Below are 22,156 nucleotides of genomic sequence, written 5' to 3'. Positions count from 1 at the left end.
GGGAGGGATCCTCACTAATGGAGTACATAAGTCTACCCCAGTTTTTGGTGGGGAGGGATCCTCACTAATGGAGTACATTAGTTTACCCCAGTTTTTGGTTAGGATGGATCCTCACTAATGGAGTACATAAGTCTACCCCAGTTTTTGGAGGGGAGGGATCCTCACTAATGGAGTACATAAGTTACCCCCAGTTTTTGGTGGGGAGGGATCCTCACTAATGGAGATCATAAGTGACCCCAGTTTTTGGTGGGGAGGGATCCTCACTAATGGAGCACATTAGTTACCCTAGTATTTTTGGTGGGGAGGGATCCTCACTAATGGAGTACATAAGTTACCCCAGTTTTTGGTGGGGAGGGATCCTCTGTAATGGAACACACAAGTTACCCCCAGTTTTTGGTGGGGAGGGATCCTCACTAATGGAGTACATAAGTTCACCCCAGTTTTTGGTGGGGAGGGATCCCCACTAATGGAGTACATAAGTTCACCCAAGTTTTTGGTGAGGAGGGATCCTCTCTAATGGAGTACATAAGTTCACCTTAGTTTTTGGTGGGGAGGGACCCTCCCTAATGAAGCACATAAGTTCCCCTTAGTTTTTGGTGGGGAGGCATCTTCCCTAATGGTGCACATGAGTTATTCCCAATTTTTGGTGGGGAGGGACCCTCCCTAATGGAGCACATAAGTTCACCTTAGTTTTTGGTGGGGTGGGATCCTCCCTAATGAAGCACATAAGTTCCCCTTAGTTTTTGGTGGGGAGGGACCCTCCCTAATGGAGCACATAAGTTCCCCTTAGTTTTTGGTGGGGAGGGATCCAGTTGCTTTAGGGCATACAAAACAGTTACAGAGGAGGTAATGATGCTGCTAAAATGTTATATTTTGCTACTGCAAACTGTAGCATATAATGAAAATTGACCCTTTTTTAAAATGACATTTGGTTTGATTATGTAGGAAAAATATTTGTACCAATTTTTATGAGATGCTGAAATCATTAATCTTTGATAAAAAATAAGAAAATTGTTACACAAATGTATATTACTAAAACATGTGTCTACTATTCTTTTTTTATTTTACTAAGAAAGAAAAATGAAAAAATTGCTTTTTTAATAGAATAGACTAGGTGAAAAATACCTTTGTATGTAAATTTTCGTAAAAGAATAACATTGGGATCAAAACTGTATTGTATGTCCTTAATCTTAAGTGTTCTGAGGGCTTTGGTTTGTTGCATCTTTTTGGCCTTTGTATTGTCTATTTTACTTCAAATTATTTTTTATTATTCCCTTGGTATCTTTTCCCTAATTGCTTTAATACATACCCTGTTCAACAAACGGTTTAATGACTGATGGTATTTTACTATGAGATGCAAGAGGCAGGATGTAGAAATCCTTTATGTACTTTGAGACACTCCCCACCACTCCACATCGTGATCGACTGTTGAGATATGAATATAAATTGATGTATGATGTCTTTTCTTCATTTGGTCCAGGGATGAATCTTAATACAATAATGTCCTGAGGAATAAACACAAATATTTATTAGGTTTGTCAATCGTTACGTCTGATTCTCAAATAATAAATCATTCACTAAAAAATATTATATTCTTTAAGGAAATTATCAGCACAGCAAGACCTTATCAACCATGAAAATCTCAAAAAAAATCTGGCCACCTGTTTTGTTATTGTCTCTGAAACATCCATTTTTACAAATTTAAAAACTTAGTCATATGAAACAAGTTTTTTCGTTTTAATTCTAATGAAATAAAAATTATTGAATCAATGTATGCATATATACTAAATAAATCCAGTATATATAATAATAAGAAGATGTGGTATGATTGCAAATGAGACAACTCTCGACAAGAGACCAAATGACACAGAAATTAACAGCTATAGGTCACCGTACGGCCTTCAACAATAAGTAAAGCCCACATGGCATAGTCAGCTATAAAAGGCCTGAAATGACAAATGTAAAACAATTCAAACGAGAAAAACTAACGGCCTAATTCATGTACAAAATAATGAACAAAAAAACAATTATGTTACACAGCAACAAATGACAACCACTGAATTACAGGCTTCTGATTTGAGACAGGCACAAACAGAATGTGGCAAGGGTTAAACTCGTTTGAAGGCGCCAACCCTCCCCTAACCTGGGACAATGGTGTAACAAGTACAACATAAGAACAAACTATAACAAGAGTGCACACGCTGAAATGTCTCGTCTACTAAACTGACCATTGATTTTATGTTGATAGTCCTACATAAAAAGTTTTACAAGTATCACATAATATTTATGATCCAAGAAAATGAGGTCAAGGTCAGATAAACCAAGCCAGAAATACATGTACAGCTTTAATACAATCATTCCATACACAGAATATAGATGACCTATTGCTTATAGTATAAAAGAAAGAGACCATACCATGGAAATTCTATATTGACCAATGAACCATGAAAATGAAGTCAAGGTCAGATGAACCCTGCCAGACAGACATGTACACCTTAAACATGTTAAAATCATTCCATGCATCAAATATAGTTGACCTATTGCTTATAGCTATAGTATCTAAGAAACAAAGTTAACCAGGAAAACTGAACATTGACCAATGAACCATGAAAATGAGGTGAATGTCAGATGATACCTGCCAGACAGACATATACACCTTACAATCATTCCATACACCGAATATAGTTGATCTATTGCTTAAAGTTTAAAGAAAAACAGACCAAAACATGCAAAACACAAAAACTTAACATAGGCAATGAACCATGAAAATAAGGTAAAGGTCAAATAAAACCTGCCAGACTGACATGTACATTTTAAAATATTTCCATACACCAAATATAGTTGACCTAATGCATACAGTATTAGAATAAAATGCTCAGCAGGGCGCAGCTTGATACGACCGCAGAGGTCGAACCCTGAACAGTTGGGGCAAGTATGGACACAACATTCAAGCTTGATACAGCTCTGAATTTGGATTGTGATTAAATATTTGACACAGCATAGGTTTCTGACAGAATGAATGTGGTCTAAGAACTTAAAAATTTTAAATTGGACATTCACCTATTATGGTCCAATATCCAAAATCTAAATACATGGTTAGATTCAGCATATCAAAGAACCCCAAGAATTCAATTTTTGATGAAATCAAACAAAGTTTAATTTTGGACCCTTTTGACCTCAATGTGGACAAAGTTGAAAATGGGGCCCAAAAATCAAAAATCTAAATACATGGTTAGATTCAGCATATCAAAGAACCCCATATATTCAATTTTTGTTGAAATCAAACAAAGTTTAATTTTGGACCCCGATTTGGACCAACTTGAAAACTGGGCCCATAATCAAAAATCTAAATACATGTTTAGATTCAGCATATCAAAGAACCCTAAGAATTCAATTTTTATAAATCAAACTAAGTTTAATTTTGGACCCTTTGGACCTTAATGTAGACCAATTTGAACACGGAACCAAAAATTAAGAATCTAAATACACAGTTAGATTCGGCATATCAAAGAACCCCAATATTTCAATTTTTGATGAAATCAAACAAAGTTTAATTTTGGACCCTTTGGACCTCAATGTTGACCAATTTAAAAACGGGGCCCAAAATCCAAAAACTTAATACACGGTTAGAATCAGCATATTTAAGAACCCCAAGAATTCAAGAATAAAACCCCATTGGAATTGGTCAAGAAATAAGCAACTTATACGAAGTATCTTCTTTTGCACAATACATTGCAATTGAATATTTCTTGCAATTGCGCAATACTGTACAATTGACAATTTCTTGCTATTGCGCAATATTGTGCTATTGGATATTTCTTGCTATTGCACAATACTGTGCAATTGAAGATTTCTTGCTATTGCGCAATACTGTGCAATTGAAGATTTCTTGCTATTGTGCAATACTGTGCAATTGAAAATTTCTTGCTATTGCACAATACTTATTATATAAAAATTTACACATCCTGTTTGGTGTGTATCTCCTACCATATCATTATTATTTGCTTTTAAATATAAAACAGAGAAATAACCAACTTAAAATGGAAAATTTTAAAAGAAAAAAAAAGGAAAAAAAAAAAAAATCCCCCCCCCAAATTTTTTGAACCCCCTTATGATTCATCACCCCAAAACTCAATCCAAGCCTTCCCTTTGTGGTATGGTACCTTGCAGTACAATTTCAGAGAGATCCATACACTTGAACACAAGTTATTGTCTGGAAACTAGAAAAATGCTTATTTTTGGCCCCTTTTTGGCCCCTTATTCCTAAACATTTTGGGCAATTACCCCCAAACTCAATTCCAGCTTTCCCTTTGTGATATGGAACCTTGTCGTACAATTTCAGAAAGATCCATACACTTACACACAAGTTATTATCATGAAACTAGAAAAATGCTTGTTTTTTGCCCCTTTTTTTGCCCCTAATTCTTATATTTTGAGGCAATTACCCCCAAAATCAATCCCAGCATTCCCTGTGTGATATGGAACCTTGTGGTACAATTTCAGAGAGATCCATACTCTTGAACACAAGTTATTGTCTGGAAACTAGAAAAATGCTTATTTTTGGCCCCTTTTTGGCCCCTTATTCCTAAACGTTTTGGGCAATTACCCCCAAACTCAATTCCAGCATTCCCTTTGTGATATGGAGCCTTGTAGTACAATTTCAGAAAGATCCATACACTTACACACAAGTTATTGTCATGAAACTAGAAAAATGCTTGTTTTTTGCCCCTTTTTTGGCCCCTAATTCCTAATATTTTGAGGCAATTACCCCCAAAATCAATCCCAGCATTCCCTGTGTGATATGGAACCTTGTGGAACAATGTCAGAGAGATCCATACACTAACACACAAGTTATGTCTGGAAGTTACAAAAATGCTTATTTTTGGCCCCTTTTTGGCCCCTTATTCCTTAACTGTTGGTACCATAACCCCCAAAATCAATCCCAACCTTCATTTTGTGGTATTGAACCTTATGGTAAAATTTCATAGAGATCCATTCACTTAAACTAAAGTTAGAGTGCGAAAACCAATGTGTCTTCTGACGACGCTGGACGACGCCGACGACGCCAACGTTATACCAATATATGACCGCAAAATTTTTTTAAAATCTTAAATTTTTTTCAAGTAGTCACTGAACCATGAAAATGAGGTCAAGGACAATGGGCATATGACAGACAGAAACTTCATATCATATGGCATCTATATACAAAGTATGAAGGAAGCATCCAGGTCTTCTATCTTCTGAAATATTAAGCTTTTAAGAAGTTAGTTAACGCCGCCGCCGCCAGATAACAAAAACAAAAACACAGGGTGGACGTGGACAGGTACTTATACATCCCCACAACAAAAAGACAATAAGTACAGATCTGAGAGTACTCGCAGTTACTGACAGCTAGTTCAAAGCCAATAACAACTAATAAAAAAAATCATGCATCTACGACTAAAATATGAATCAGTACATGTTTTTTTTACATTTATTATGATGAATTTATAACTTATTATCGACAGATAATATTTCATTCAGCAATTGTTGGTCGCAAGCTTATCAGTTTACGAATTTGTTGTAGAAGTTTACCTAATCATGACATTGATAAACAATCAACACAGAGCAGTGGAGTGAATTGAGAGAACCATGATATTTTTTTTTATAATTTCCATGCATTCCCTTTTGTCAGTTAAACTTTTCCTTTAAAGTTATTAAATGATTCGGTATATTGAATTTGTTATGTAGTAATTAGTTATTACTATTTTCATTCCGGTGCACGTTTTTTTTTATTCTTTAATCATGGTTTCCCCTTGCACTAGTACTTGTGCTGTGGTCGCAGTTCTAACGAAAGGTCTTGTAGTGAAGGTCACTGCATACAGGAAAATTTTGGGGATTTAATGTATGGGAAGACAATAATTCAATAGCAGTACATTTATGTAGATTTTGATAAAATAAAGGATTTCTTTTACAAGAAAGTTCAAACACACTTGTTTTATAGTAAAACTTATCCATTCAAGTATATAAAACATAATTCAAATTTTTTTATAATTTGAAGTTTCATATGACTAAGGTACAACAATCGAACAGTTTGATATAAAATATTTTGAATTTGCTACAGTTTTGATATATTCACAAACAAGAATGTGTTCATAGTACACGGATGCCCCACTCACACTATCATTTTCTATGTTCAGTGGACCGTGAAATTAGGGTCAAAAATCTAATTTGGCATTAAAATTAGAAAGATCATATCATACGGAACATGTGTACTAAGTTTCCAGTTGATTGGACTTCCACTTCATCAAAAACTTTAACCAAAAACTTTAACCTGAAGCAGGACAGACAGACAGACGAACGAACGGATGCACAGAGCGAAAAACATAATGCCCCTAGGTGGGGCATAAAACTGCAGTTTGCCCCCTACATTATATTTTTTGGCAGTGGGGCTGGCGGAATAGGACTAAAATCACAAAATTCATTAACTCTGTTAACATATATATGCAAACTTTTAAATTTTGCATAGCTAGAAGATATTAATGTTAACTTTATTTGCTCATGTTTTCATCAGCTAAATACTAAAAATGAGATGTTTGTAGCTAATTCTAATTCTGTATTTGATGATTTATCTTACCTTTGTTCCTACTTTTCTCATCTTAGACAGATAATCATACACTTGCTCTGGAGATATTCTACCACAAACATGAACTGTGTCTGGTATATTCTTGAAAAAAAATGTGTAGGTACAAAAATTATACACATGTTTTAAAAATGTATTAAACTGTTACAATTAGTATGTCATTGTTAGTTCACAAAAAGTCAACAAAAATTCAAATAGAGCATGTATGAAATGCTGATACATTATAACAAATCCATGCATTGTTAATTGTTTTATTTGGACTTTTTGTGATTAGGATATACATTTTAGAATGTAACCAATTAAAGTTGAGATTTTGGGTCAAATCAGTGAACGATGAATTTGACAGCTAATGCACCTTTAAGACATGTTGTTTGAAAAATATGCCAGATGTATGTTTCGTCTACAAAAGATTCATCAAATCAAAGACGCTCAAAACAAAAAAGTTAAAAAGGCCAAATAAAGTATGAAGTTGAAGAGCATTGATGATCCAAAATTCCGAAAGGTTTTGCCAAAAACAGCTACGGTAGACAAATTCTTAGTATATTGAAAATTCAAAGTTTTGTAAACAGTTAATTTAAAATTAAGACCGTATTAATGATAATTCATGTCAACACAGAAGTGCTACCTACTTCAAAATGGCTAGTGATACCTTCTGGGAGGAAAAATCTCCCAGCAGCGGCATCGACCCAGTGGTTTTAAATAAACAGAGTAATATACCCTTCCCACCAAAAACAAAAAATCCTAGGATGGATTTACTTGTAGTTTCTTCATTATTTACACAAAAAAGGATTACTATGAACATGTGAAAAAACAAAGAGGTTTTGCCAAAAATAGCTAAGGTTATCTTCTTCTTGTCATGAATGTGTGTTTAATTTTTTCCATGGATGTTTATACAACAACGAAAAAATCTAATCGAGTGGATTAACATAGTCCTAATATTTTCTACTATTTTCATATTTTTTACTGGTTTTCAGACATACCAGTTTATCACATGGTCCTGAGATTCTGTATGCTGTGGTAACAAACTTAGCCACATCCTGCATGGAAACAAAACCTTTCCACACTTGAGGTCCTTTTGGGGTAAAATCTGATTTTTGTTCTAAACCTGACTGCAGGGCTGAATCTGGTGATCTGAAATAAAAATAATATGGTATATAGTTTGTGTATAATGGCCGTAAAATTTGATTCCAAGTATAACAGAAGTCTAAAGAATCTAAAAAAAAAACCAATAATACATTACAGTAACAGTAGAATCAATGACTGGTGACTGTATTATGTGTTTTGGTGTTTTTTTATACTCCCTAGCTCTCTATCTAACTAACCTAACAGTAACAGTAGAATCACTGATTGGAGACTGTATTATGTGTTTTGGCATTTGTTTATGCTCCCTAGCTCTCTATTACATAACAATAACTATAGAATCAATGACTGAAGACTGTATCATGTGTTTTGGCATTTGTTTTTTATCTTTTGCTCTCTAAGACTCACCTAACAATAACAGTAGAATCAGCAACTGGAGACTCAGGCATGTGTTGCTCTGGTTCCTCTTGAGGTGCTGGTTTTTGTTCCTTTGCTCTCTTTGCTTCCTCTTCCATCTGTTCTTTCTTTGCTTTCTGAATTGCCTTCAATACTTCCTTCACTACATCCTCTTCCTTCTTTTGTTCTTCTTCACTTTTAATTTTCACTTTTTTGTCACTTGAACTAGGTTCCTCTATCTTCACTTTCCTGGCAACACGAACCTTTTTAGGTGTGGTATCTTTGAGAGGCGGGGCTTCTTTCCCGGTACATATCTTACAGTTCAGATCGAATAAATGATTTTTGTGTTGTGGAGTAGTGTCCCCTATTAACCCTCCAACAAAATCCTTTGCTTGTGTATCGGCTTTCGTCTTTTCCACTTTTTTCTGCTCTATCTTTTTAATACCATGATCCTACAATTAAATACAAATAAATATATCCAACTTTCGGGGTACAAAAACAAGTTAAATTATGACCTATTGCTCACAATTGAAACCCCCACTGTGAAGTATTTGGTGAACAAGATCAGCAATGGTGATGTGAAAAGTATCACACATTTACAGTTAAGCATGCTCACATGTAACATGATGCCAAAATTTAGTGTGCTCTAGTTTGTACTTCCTGAGAAAAAAAGTGACGAAGATTTCCTACATGGCCATAAGGTGTAAGAATATGTAAGTATTTGGCAATTCGGAAGCTGATCAACGATGACACTGAAAATGCATCATACAGTATTGTTTGATGATATCATGCCTGATATCAAATTTCAAGACAATCTCATTTAAAGTAACTGGAAAAAAAAAAGGTAGGAACATTTCATCAGAAGGATGGATGGACAATCAGATAGAGAGGTAAAACTGAACTATCAAATCTTACAGTGAAGTCATAACATAAGCATTGTGACTTCAGAAATGTACAGGAATAAGCACGAATTTGAAAGATATCTATTTAATGTTTTATAAAGCAGTTCATCTCACGGACCTGTTCATTGCTGTAAAACTACTTATTGTTTAATGAAACTATATACATACTTCCAATGTACTCAGATCCTCATCCTCTGTGGCATTAACATATACATACCTCCAATGTACTAAGATCCTCATCCTCTGTGGCATTAACCACGTCAATTTCTATTTCACCTTTGTGAGTTTTTTTAACAAAGTGTTCTCCCTCTTTCATGAGTTCTTCCTCTTGTTGAACAATCATGTCAAGTTCCTACAATTTAAGAATGGATGATCTGTCATGTCAATCTATATAAATATGTACACTTGATAATCAAAGCACTGTAAGTGCTGTAGGCAGTTAACCAAAAACCAAGGCAAACGTAATTATGAAAACTGTGGCAGTCTTGCTTCAATTTTTTTTTAAGATTTGAAAGAACAAACATTAAACATTCATATATTGTACATTTATGTTCATTAAATGAATTGATTATTTAGGCAAATTAATTAATAATTCATCAAGGTTTTCAAAAGCAACTCATATATCAATGTAAATGACCCCCATCTTCACCCCCAAGTGCATGATGTTACTCCATACCAAGTTTGGAATAAAATGACAGGTGATTATAAAACAGTTAGTCAAACATTCTCAGCTTAACACTGCTTGAATGATTTATATGTTTTCTTTAAAATGAGCCATAAATGAAAATTATTAAAGGCCCAGAAATAATTTAATAAATAATTAAAGTAAATTCAATTAACCTAGACTCATTTTTGCATCAATAAAATTTTATAATAAACAAAAAATAATTGTAACAGGATGCCGTTACGAAGTCTCCCAAACAAAGCCCCCATAATTAGTCATTCCCATGGTCTCCTGACATTGGGCAAAGTCCAGTTCATATTGGTTTGGTGTAGTAAAGTGATATGTATATGTGACACCTAGGAGATTGACCCTGTATGTCATTCAAATCTCTTTGAAATGATGAACAGGAATAAATATGGTTTAGGTGTGGGTATCTTGACCGTTTACAAGTTCTCAAACAGGAGGGGGTGGGGTGACCCCAGGGACTCCCCCTATATTTCATTTGATTTGTTATATTTTCCCATACATGAATACATATGGTTTAGGGGTGGGGATCTCGACCATTTCCAAGTTCTCAAACACGAGGGGTGGGTGACCCCAGGGACTCCCCAAATATTTCATTTGATTTGTTATATTGTCCCATATATATATGAATATATATGGTTTAGGGGTGGGGATCTTGACTGTTTACAAGTTCTCAAACAAGAGGGGGTGAGGTGTCCCCATGGACTCCCCCTATATTTCATTTGATTTGTTTTATTGTCCCATACATGATTATATATGGTTTAGGGGTGGGGATCTCGACCATTTCCAAGATCTCTAACAAGAGGGGGTGGGGTAACCCGAGGAACTCCCCATATATTTTATTTGATTTGTTATATTGTCCCATACATGAATATATATGGTTTAGGGGTGGGGATCTTGACTGTTTACAAGTTCTCAAATAGGAGGGGGTGGGGTGTCCCCAGGGACTCCCCCTATATTTCATTTGATTTGTTTTATTGTCCCATACATGAATGTATATGGTTTAGGGGTTGGGATCTCAACCATTTCCAAGTTCTCAAACAGGAGGGGTTGGGGTGACCCCAGGGACTCCTCCTATATTTCATTTGATTTGTTTTATTGTCCCATACATGAATATATATGGTTTAGGGGTGGGGATCTTGACTGTTTACAAGTTCTCAAACAGGAGGGGGTGGGGTGACCCCAGGGACTCCCCCTATATTTCATTTGATTTGTTTTATTGTCCCATACATGAATATATATGGTTTAGGGGTGGGGATCTCGACCATTTCCAAGTTCTCAAACATGAAGGGGTTGGACGACACCGGGGACTCCCCCTATATTTCATTTGATTTGTTTTATTGTCCCATACATGAATATATATGGTTTAGGGGTGGGGATCTCGACCATTTCCAAGTTCTCAAACATGAAGGGGTTGGATGACACCGGGGACTCCCCCAAATTATTTTCATTTGATTTCTTTTATTGTCCCATACAAGTATATATATTGTTTAGGGGTGGGGATCGCGACGGTTTACAAGATAAAAGTACATTTTCAAAATGAAGGGAGTTGGGATGACCCCCAGGGACTCACCCTATATTTTGGTTGATTTTTTGTTATTGTCCTGTTCTCATTACTGAAGACTGCATGTGTCTATCACTTACTGTTTTTGAGAAATAATCATTTGAAAATTTAAAAAAATAAAATCCCATAGGGTTCTATAGTAAACCCCTCCCTTCTTCAGGCCCTCCAAATACCCCTAAATAGACCCAGATGCACAAACAAAAGATGAATGGCTCTGCTAGACATGTCAGTCTAATATTTTATGAACCCCTAAGTAAATCTGATAAACGGTCAAAGTTGTCTTCTTAAGACGGTTTGAGTGGATTCGGTCTGACTTGTCTCGGGGACGAGTTGTCCACATTACTTAAAACATCCCATCAACGTCGATTTCCGCATCTGTTTCATGACCTCGTTTCATTCATAAAATAACAACAACCTTATTTGGCAAGATAAGTTAAAAATTACTGCCCACTTATATAACTTTATTTCCTCTATCATAGAGATTTGTTGTACATGAACAATATTCCTGCGCATTTTGCCATTTGGGAAATATAAACGACTTGTTATTACCGATTTTTGGCGATGAAATATTTCATACAATTGTTCTTTGACACCGTAGCCAAAAGCACAGGGGATAATAAACTACGTACTTATTTCTATTGAGCACTTATTCCTATGTGCAACTTCAAAAGTTTTGGGTAGTTCGACGATCATTTAAGGTTTTTCTGGTCATATTTTTTGTATTCCAGAAATAAAAGTATTAAAAAAGTGTCCAATTAGTTATAAATAACATAATAGCCAGCTAGATAATAACAATGGCACGTATACCAGCATTTATTGGGTAGAACACAAATCTAGGGTGCTCGCATAAGGCAGCTTAACTGCCTAAAAATAACTCCTAGAGTCATTAAAACGTTATAATAGCATTGTAATGTAAAGCATCTTACTGACACAGAATAATATTTTTGAAGCAACTGACATTTTTGCTACTGATATACAGTGTAGACTTGTGGCTCAATTCTAAACTAAATTTGAAATATTCAATTGAGAAATTGATGTTTCTTTCAAATAAATATCAGGATAATTAAACATTAAAAGAATTATTTAACTGTGCTATATTTGCTTGCCAAGACAGTTATTATCAAATACATGAAAATTAAAATCTATTTGGATGGATGGCTGTTTAATGTTCTGTGGCAAATTAAATGCACATTCAAGACGAGAACATGATACATTTATTTGGAAGAAAATATGCCCAACCATTTGCATTGTACCCGTTTAGTATTTCTTGAAATCTTGTGATTTAAAGATAATGACTAAACTGAACTTGAGGGGAATAAAAATTTGTACGGGTTCCGCGGAACCCAGTGTCTCGCCTATTTTTGCTGTTAATCGCAGGCTCAACAAACTACCCAGGGGCCTAACTAATATTCTCATTCTAGTGTCATTTACACCATTACAAAAGCATTAAATCAGCTTTGGAAGTCCAAGTGATCAACAGCAATAGATGTACAAAGGAGCATCAGCAATAAAGTAGGTAATATAATTAAGTAAAACTAACATGTTTTGTTTCAAACTCTCTCCACTTTGCTAGTTCTCTGGAGGCTAGTTCATCTGGGGTCATCCGTATCAGTTTACTTGGCTTTAACTCTCCATTCAATATCTTTCTAAATAAACCCTGAAAAAAATAGGTAGTCACAAGTGATATCATGTTTAAAGAATTTTCCGGTAAATTGTGATTTACTGGGCCATCATGGTCCGTGTATCATTTTCCATGTTATATTTTGTATTTATATATATATTTAGTTTAACCCCGCCACATTCTGTATGTGCCTGTCCCAAGTCAGAAGCCTGTAATTATGTAGTTGTTGTTCGTTGCTGTATATCATATTTGTTTTTTGTTCATTATTTTGTACATAAATCAGGCTGATAGTTTTCTTGTTTGAATTGTTTTACATTTGTCATTTCGGGGCCTTTTATAGCTGACTATGCTGTATTGGTTTTGCTCATTGTTGAAGGCCGTATGGTGACCTATAATTGTAAACTTCTATGTCATTTGGTCTGTGGTGGAGAGTTGTCTCATTGGCAATCATACCACATCTTCTTTTTTTTTAAATTTATACGGTATTGCACTTGGCACTATCTTAAACAATTCACTTACTTACATTCTATTTTGTTGGGTTTGATAATATTTTCCTATGTAATAATTGGTTTACTATCTTGGTATTTTTGGGGGGCTATTTTGCAATAGAATTGTCATTTGTTAATCAAAATATCCTTTTTGAAAACAATTTCAGTATTGTTTGCTTTTATCTATACATCTTTTTGAGACTACTCACTAGAACTATTAAGAGCTTGACATATTCTATAGATACATGTGGTGTTTAAGACTATTTGTTGCACTCTAAATGTGTTCTGATAATTTGTTTCTTTTATAATTTTTTTTATGTATGATCTATTGTTTTTAAATTAAAACTGAAAAATGTACCTTTAACAGCAGTTTTTTCTGTTTCAGATTTAATGAAAATACTTGAAAAGTTTTTCTGCAGTCCATTTGATCAATGCATATAACTTATATTGTAGTGTAGTAATCTCACTTATTTATAAAAGAGGGTTGAACAACCTCACTAGATACCATTAAACCTCGATGCACTGAACCAATAGGGAATTCCACTCCATTCCTACCTTGTTTTTAATATCTTTGATGTTAAATATCAGACTACGATATTTATTTTTATATTTGTGACCCGTTTCTTTGAAGAAGCTGAACAGTTCATTTTCAATATCTAGTGACAGTGACTTTATCTCACTTAGAGACACCATAACATCATCAGCTTTATCAGCCCTAAAAAACAACATACTTCTTTATTTGAGGAGGTTTGCTTCTCAGGGCTATTCCATTAAAATGTATGTGGGAGGGTAGGAAGGGACATACAAAATATCCCTACAACCAAGAACCATTTTCTAGATAATTTTGCATAATGGCAATAGACTCATACTGAAAAAAGACCCATGACCAACATTCAATAGTTAAACTTCCCTTCCTACCCTCCCACATACATTTTAATGGAATAGCCCTCACATTCAATTCTTTTCCTTATACATTAAAATATTTTGTCTAGCAACTACTGTAATCCAACTAATTTTGGTGAGTTATTAATCCACTTGACTTTCAACAAGAAAAATAACAAATTTATGCAAATATACTGAGTAAAAAACTTTAACAACAAATAATTTTAATTTCATATTTTGATATTTTACTATACTTCTAATCATATCAATGAAAAAATTATTGTAACAGAAAAAGAAAATAAGCAATAAGACACTATATTAACTTGACAAAAACTTGATTTTAAAATTTATTTCTGCAACTTTGAAAATTTTTAAATTTCAACTTTTATAATCAAAATATATGTTGCTAAACTTTTATACTCAGTATATGTTAAACCTGGATCTTCTCCTAAATAAATTGTACAATATTATGATACCTATAATATACATATGAATACATCAACAAAGATAGAAAATCTTAATTTTCAATTTTTTTAAGTTTAACTTGTTCTTCTTTCCTGAAGTAGATTAAGGATATTCATCTGCTAAAATTTACAAGTGATTTGAAGTCAGCCAACCACGACCGGTCTGTGTTTTTGTTTGATGTTTTTTCTGCTTTGTATGGATCTGATGAGTTAAACCTTTTTTAACTGATATTTATAGTTTGTTCTTATGTTGTGCTGTAACACCACTGCCAGGTTAGGGGAAGGGTCGAACACTCACAAACATGTTTATCCCCGCCACATTCTTTGTGTGCCTGTCCAAAGTCAGGAGCCTGTAGCTCAGTGGTTGTCGTTGGTTCAAGTCTGTCATATTTGTTTTGTTTTGTTAGAAATTAGGTTGTTAGTTTTCTCAACTTTGAATTGTTTCATATTTACATGTCGGGGCTTTTTATAGCCGACTATACAGTATGGGTTTTTCTCATTGTTGAAGGCCGTACGGTTGCCTTTAATTGCTTACATCCACTTCATTTGAACTTTGGTGGATAGTTGTCTCATTGGCAATCCTACCACATCTCCTTATTTGTCCCCTACCGACGAAGTCAGAGGAGACTTTAGGTTTGCACTCTGTCCATCTGTCTGTCCATCCGTCAGTCCAGCAAATCAGTTTTCCAGACTTTTTTTCTTCATGCTTGAAGATATTGATTTGATATTTGGTGTATTGTTTTATCATGACAAGTTACAGGTCAAGTTCTATTTTCACGATTTTAGCTTTTCTCCTTGTTCAGTTAAACCCCTTTCCCTAGAATTAAATTTTTGATGAAATACTTATTTAAAATTACTAGATTTCTGTTCAAGAGGAAATAACTAATTTTTTTTTTTTTAAAGATTTGTAAAAGACATTGTATTAAGATGAATGACATTTTGGATTTTTTTCCTTTTCTTTAGTAAATTGTTTGAAGAATTTAGTGGTAGGTTTGCTCCATTACAATGAATTTTTAACCGGTAGGGGACTATGTATTGCCATGCAATACTAACAGAATGCTTGTTTTTATAGTTATAGATCCTTTTAAATATATCTTTCTCAACATATACTTCCATATTTTTTAAACATTTTTTTCTTGAATAAAGATATCAAACTTCTATTTCTGTTTTACAGCATATCAAACCATTCTGTACCTTGATGCTAAAGCATCTCTAAGTGACTTTCTAACATTGAGTCTGATTGGATCAGGACCGCTATCTTCTGCCTTAGTCTCTGTTTTCCCCTTGTCTGTCTTCTCATCTCTTGATTCCTTTTTATTTTTATCTGTCTTTTCCTCTTTCTTACTTGATGGTTTTTTACTGGAATGTTTGTCATCATGTTTTTTATGAGTACTATGTGATTTTTGGTCTTTGGATGAATCTGAATGGGACTTTTTTCGTTCTTTAGATGAATCGCTCTTCCTATCCTTACTGCCGTCCTTTCTGTCTTTATTATGATCTTTGTTGCTATGGTGATGATGTTTATTGCCATTGTGAGAGCTCTTTTCGTGCTGTTCAGGATGATTGTGATGTGACTCTTTCTCCTGTTTGCCTACAACTAATGAAATACTTTGTTAGTAGGTGGTAAAAATGACAAAATTCTTAAGTGGAATGAATGGTCAATAACCTGAATATGTTAGCAGAAGAAATTTTGGTGAGTAGGGTTGTATAAGACACTTACTGACAGTTACCTTGACCTCTATAACACTAGGAAGAAGGAATATTGGTGAGTAGGGCTGTATAAGATACTTACTGACAGGTACCTTGACCTTTATAATGCTAGGAAGAAGGAATATTGGTGAGTAGGGTTGTATAAGATACTTACTGACAGTTACCTTGACCTTTATAACGCTAGGAAGAAGGAATAAGTATACAAATTTTCTCTCAAATGTCCACTACCAATGCACATATTTTATCTGTCCAAGGTCAATAACTCCAGTATATTTTTTTTCATAAATATCCTTAAGGAAATGAAAACATGAGATTGCTAACAAACCAATTTGGATGCTAACAAACCAATTTGCCTAATAATTCTTATTACCAAGAGGCATAACTCCTGTACAAATAGTTTTTCAGTGCTGATTATTGAACTTGTCCAGACAAATTGTTGATATAAATCTTGAATTTAAATTTAATTAAATCAGACAAGATTTCATTTTGTGAGGTAGCCTACAAGTCAAGACTGAACGACAGATACTTAGTATTTTTATGTTCCCTGCACTGCTTGGCAGATGGGGGCCAATAATCGGAGGAAAAACAAAATATGAAGGACTTTTCTCCAGCCAGGCACACAGCTCAAACTTTATTAGATACTTACTGTCAGTAGCTTTGAGATTATTAATACTAGGAAGGAGCACGGAGTATGAAGGACTTTTCTCCAGCCAGGCACACAGCTCAGACTTTATTAGATACTTACTGTCAGTAGCTTTAAGCTTTTTAATACTAAGAAGGAGCACGGAGTATGAAGGACTTTTCTCCAGCCAGGCACACAGCTCAGACTTTATTAGATACTTACTGTCAGTAGCTTTAAGCTTTTTAATACTAAGAAGGAGCACAGAGTATGAAGGATTTTTCTCCAGCCAGGCACACAGCTCAGACTTTATTAGATACTTACTGTCAGTAGCTTTAAGCTTTTTAATACTAAGAAGGAGCACGGAGTATGAAGGACTTTTCTCCAGCCAGGCACACAGCTCAGACTTTATTAGATACTTACTGTCAGTAGCTTTAAGCTTTTTAATACTAAGAAGGAGCACAGAGTATGAAGGATTTTTCTCCAGCCAGGCACACAGCTCAGACTTTATTAGATACTTACTGTCAGTAGCTTTAAGCTTTTTAATACTAAGAAGGAGCACGGAGTATGAAGGACTTTTCTCCAGCCAGGCACACAGCTCAGACTTTATTAGATACTTACTGTCAGTAGCTTTAAGCTTTTTAATACTAAGAAGGAGCACGGAGTATGAAGGACTTTTCTCCAGCCAGGCACACAGCTCAGACTTTATTAGATACTTACTGTCAGTAGCTTTAAGCTTTTTAATACTAAGAAGGAGCACGGAGTATGAAGGACTTTTCTCCAGCCAGGCACACAGCTCAGACTTTATTAGATACTTACTGTCAGTAGCTTTAAGCTTTTTAATACTAAGAAGGAGCACAGAGTATGAAGGATTTTTCTCCAGCCAGGCACACAGCTCAGACTTTATTAGATACTTACTGTCAGTAGCTTTAAGCTTTTTAATACTAAGAAGGAGCACGGAGTATGAAGGACTTTTCTCCAGCCAGGCACACAGCTCAGACTTTATTAGATACTTACTGTCAGTAGCTTTAAGCTTTTTAATACTAAGAAGGAGCACGGAGTATGAAGGACTTTTCTCCAGCCAGGCACACAGCTCAGACTTTATTAGATACTTACTGTCAGTAGCTTTAAGCTTTTTAATACTAAGAAGGAGCACAGAGTATGAAGGATTTTTCTCCAGCCAGGCACACAGCTCAGACTTTATTAGATACTTACTGTCAGTAGCTTTAAGCTTTTTAATACTAAGAAGGAGCACGGAGTATGAAGGACTTTTCTCCAGCCAGACACACAGCTCAAACTTTATTAGATACTTACTGTCAGTAGCTTTAAGCTTTTTAATACTAAGAAGGAGCACGGAGTATGAAGGACTTTTCTCCAGCCAGACACACAGCTCAAACTTTATTAGATACAATGTACTTACTGTCAGTAGCTTTAAGATTTTTAATACTAGGAAGGAGCACGGAGTATGAAGGATTTTTCTCCAGCCAGGCACACAGCTCAGACTTTATTAGATACTTACTGTCAGTAGCTTTAAGCTTTTTAATACTAGGAAGGAGCACAGAGTATGAAGGATTTTTCTCCAGCCAGGCACACAGCTCAAATTTTATTAGATACTTACTGTCAGTAGCTTTAAGCTTTTTAATACTAGGAAGGAGCACCGAGTATGGAGAATTTTTCTCCAGCCAGACACACCGCTCAGACTTTATTAGATACTTACTGTCAGTAGCTTTCAACTTTTTAATACTAGGAAGGAGCACGGAGTATGAAGGACTTTTCTCCAGCCAGGCACACAGCTCAAACTTTATTAGATACTTACTGTCAGTAGCTTTAAGCTTTTTAATACTAGGAAGGAACACAGAGTATGAAGGACTTTTCTCCAGCCAGACACACAGCTCAAACTTTATTAGATACTTACTGTCAGTAGCTTTGAGATTTTTAATACTAGGAAGGTGCACAGAGTATGAAGGATTTTTCTCCAGCCAGGCACACCGCTCAGACTTTATTAGATACTTACTGTCAGAAGCTTTAAGCTTTTTAATACTTGGAAGGAGCACAGAGTATGAAGGATTTTTCTCCAGCCAGGCACATAGCTCAGCCTCTGTGGGAGCCTTGTCACCAGTAAGTATTTTGCCAGTTGTCTTCTCAATAACCACAATTCTTTTGTCACCAGTTAGCTGTAAAACACAAAAGCAAATTGTTCCTAACATTATTTGACAATCATTTAATATAATTTTCCCACCTGACTTCATTACTGACATGCTATTAAGGTGAGCAAAATGTTTAATTATTTCAATAAAATCCTTTAAAAGTCTAGTCCTTATTAAATTTGCTATCTATTAATATCAGGTTATTGTTATCTTTTATTAGCAGGTTCTTGTTATCTATTATTAGCAGGTTCTTGTTATCTATTATTACCAGGTTCTTGTTATCTATTATTACCAGGTTCTTGTTATCTATTAATAGCAGGTTCTTGCTATCTATTATTAGCAGGTTCTAGTTTAACATAATTAATTATTTATTATTAGCAGGTTCTAGTTTAACATAATTAATTATTTATTATTAGCAGGTTCTAGTTTAACATAATTAATTATTTATTATTAGCAGGTTCTAGTTTAACATAATTAATTATTTATTATTAGCAGGTTCTTGTTTAACATAATTAATTATCTATTATTAGCAGGTTCTTGTTTAATATAATCAATTATTTATTATTAGCAGGTTCTAGTTTAACATAATTAATGTACATGAAATTCTTCCAAATTTGAAATTTCTACAGAACACTGATTCAAATTTAGAAACTTATTTACAAATCTGAGAGGGAGTTGTGGACATTTTCCTTCATAAATATGCGAATTGTTTAACACTGACGTAGGGTTGTTTGGTTAATATATTTGTATTTAAATGTAAACCTGTAAGTTGATGTGCAAGGTACATTAATCTTCTAATTAATTTAATACTTCAAATAATCAGATAACGTTAATTCAGATATCAAAATTTAATATACCGGTAAAAATAAATTATGCTAGAACCACTTCTATTAAGTAAGATAAAAACTGACAAATGGTTTATACAGCACCTAAAATACCATTAACAATTCATTATCTGAAAAAAATCAACATAACTAAATTGTACTCTTGTCTATATTCCATTCCATTGTTTCTATTTTCTGTAATGACCTATGTTCTATCGAGCAACATGAGACTAAGTCAGACAAAACCTGTGTTTCTTGCTCTTGTTTCCTAATCCCAATTAATGAATCACTTGTATAGTCCGTATTTATTTCTTTACTCTTGTAGCTATACATAACGGTTTCTTTAATAAAATATGTTTACACTAAAACCTGTGTCAATTATATAGGTACATTGTATTAACAATGGACACTCATCCAAACATACTAAGTTTATTTTTTGTCACACAATAATCTATATCCCTTGAAGAAATTCTAAAGGAAACTTTTACCTTCTTAAACAAATAAAATTGTTCGAAAAATGTTTTAAGAAGTCTGGATCATCTTTGTGGAACAATTAATTATATATATTTGTCTTCACCTTCAAACATTGTTACAGCTGTTAATTAATATAGTACTTCAGAGATCATTTCAGATATCTAAAAGTTTCCATTTTGGAATAGCTGTTGTAACTAGCTTACTGAGAAGTCCTCTTTCATTGGGAAGAATTAATCGTCATCGATGTAATAAACTGTTATCATGCTTAACTAAGTGAACAAATCATTAAGAAATGTACAAATACGGGAAAACAATCAGGGTTCAATACCATAGCAGCTAGACAGCCTCCATGTCCTAGATATCTATCTATGTTGAATGATATGCTAAATAGCTAGGCTATCCAAATGAAGTCATTAATAATTACCTATCTGACACCATTTTTGATTCTCTAGATAGCCTAAAACATTCAGGCTATCTAGATCTATTTAGCAGCTAGGCTAGCTATACGTTCAGTAGTCGAAATCTACGTAGCCCTACGTAGCAGCTATGATATTGAACGCACCCCTGATAGGCACTACTTTTATTACTTTAAGTCTGTCTATAGTGTCTACTCTCTATTGAATTATTTATCATAATCTTTTACGAATTTTATAGTATAGTATTAGTTTCATAGTCAAATGAACAGTGTTCTCCCTTAAGCATATTAGTGCCACAGTACTCTGATAGACAACTATTTAACATGGATTTTGTCTTTACACCTGACCACTTAAATTTAACATCAGACTGTGTAAAAATGTTCGACATGACAGTTTAACACATTTTCCTAAGGTATTCTACGTTCATGTTAAAGGATGAAAAGAAAATAAAAGTACTCTGTCTTCACTCTAAGATGAAAATGACACCCAAGCTTTAGTGTAGATTTTCATCCTGATCATATCAATACTAAACTTTTTTAAAGTTTTAGTTCAAAATTTAGCTTATATAATGCCAAAAACAAAAAAAAACAAGTGAAACTGCGAGCTACTGCTCACTGATGATACCCCCGCTAAAGTACTTGACGGTAAACAGGAAGTTGTTAAGTGATGAATCTGAAAACGCATCACACGGTTTAGCTGACTTATATAAATTTCAGAAATCCTTATGATGTAGTTCCTAAGAAAAATGAGACGAAAAATATTCATGGGATGGATGGATGGACGGACAGACAGAGGTAAAACAGCATACCCCCACTTTTTCAAAGCGGGGGTATTTCAAAGTGGGGGTGTGAAAATTATCTATATGAACATTTCCTCTGCACCACAATGCTATTTGAAAATGAAATTTTGGGGTAGAGTACTGCATAAATATATGAAAATGAGTATATTTCATTTATAGAGCATATTAAATATCATCCTAAAATTGGTAAATGAATTTTATTGTGCAACAATATTTATTACATGAATTTTATAGTGCAACAATATTTATTACATAACAACATATAAACTTAAGTGTATCCAAATAACAATGAAAAAAAACATGATAAATTTGTTGATAAAATGAGAAATAGGATAAGTGAAATATCTGTTCTCGGCAAATGATTGGTTGAAGTATAATTATGACGTCAGATTTCTTGATTTCTTCTGAATTTCCTATTGTGACGTCATGAAATAAAATGCTCCGCTGGGCGCAGCTTGAT

The 22,156-nt window shown here is 34.3% G+C and overlaps 1 protein-coding gene across 7 annotated transcripts in view; it reads right to left on the bottom strand.

The window, feature by feature from the left end:
* The window catches only part of LOC127723054 (PHD finger protein 3-like), a 75,781-nt gene that overhangs the window by 13,166 nt on the left and 40,459 nt on the right, over nt 1–22,156 (bottom strand). For all 7 annotated transcript variants that reach the window (XM_052229482.1, XM_052229485.1, XM_052229487.1 and 4 more), the window contains 9 exons: nt 19,051–19,210; nt 15,902–16,304; nt 13,917–14,076; nt 12,793–12,909; nt 9,218–9,352; nt 8,111–8,550; nt 7,603–7,753; nt 6,617–6,706; nt 1,310–1,505 (listed from right to left, as the gene is read on the bottom strand). In XM_052229482.1, the coding sequence (XP_052085442.1) occupies nt 1,310–1,505; nt 6,617–6,706; nt 7,603–7,753; nt 8,111–8,550; nt 9,218–9,352; nt 12,793–12,909; nt 13,917–14,076; nt 15,902–16,304; nt 19,051–19,210 (1,852 nt within the window). The remainder of the gene's footprint in view (nt 1–1,309; nt 1,506–6,616; nt 6,707–7,602; nt 7,754–8,110; nt 8,551–9,217; nt 9,353–12,792; nt 12,910–13,916; nt 14,077–15,901; nt 16,305–19,050; nt 19,211–22,156) is intronic.

Source organism: Mytilus californianus, unplaced genomic scaffold (assembly GCF_021869535.1).
Source record: "Mytilus californianus isolate M0D057914Y unplaced genomic scaffold, xbMytCali1.0.p SCAF_13, whole genome shotgun sequence".
Lineage (NCBI taxonomy): Eukaryota > Metazoa > Mollusca > Bivalvia > Mytilida > Mytilidae > Mytilus > Mytilus californianus.
Note: the sequence above shows the minus strand (reverse complement) of the source record. Positions and strands in the feature narration are given on the sequence as shown.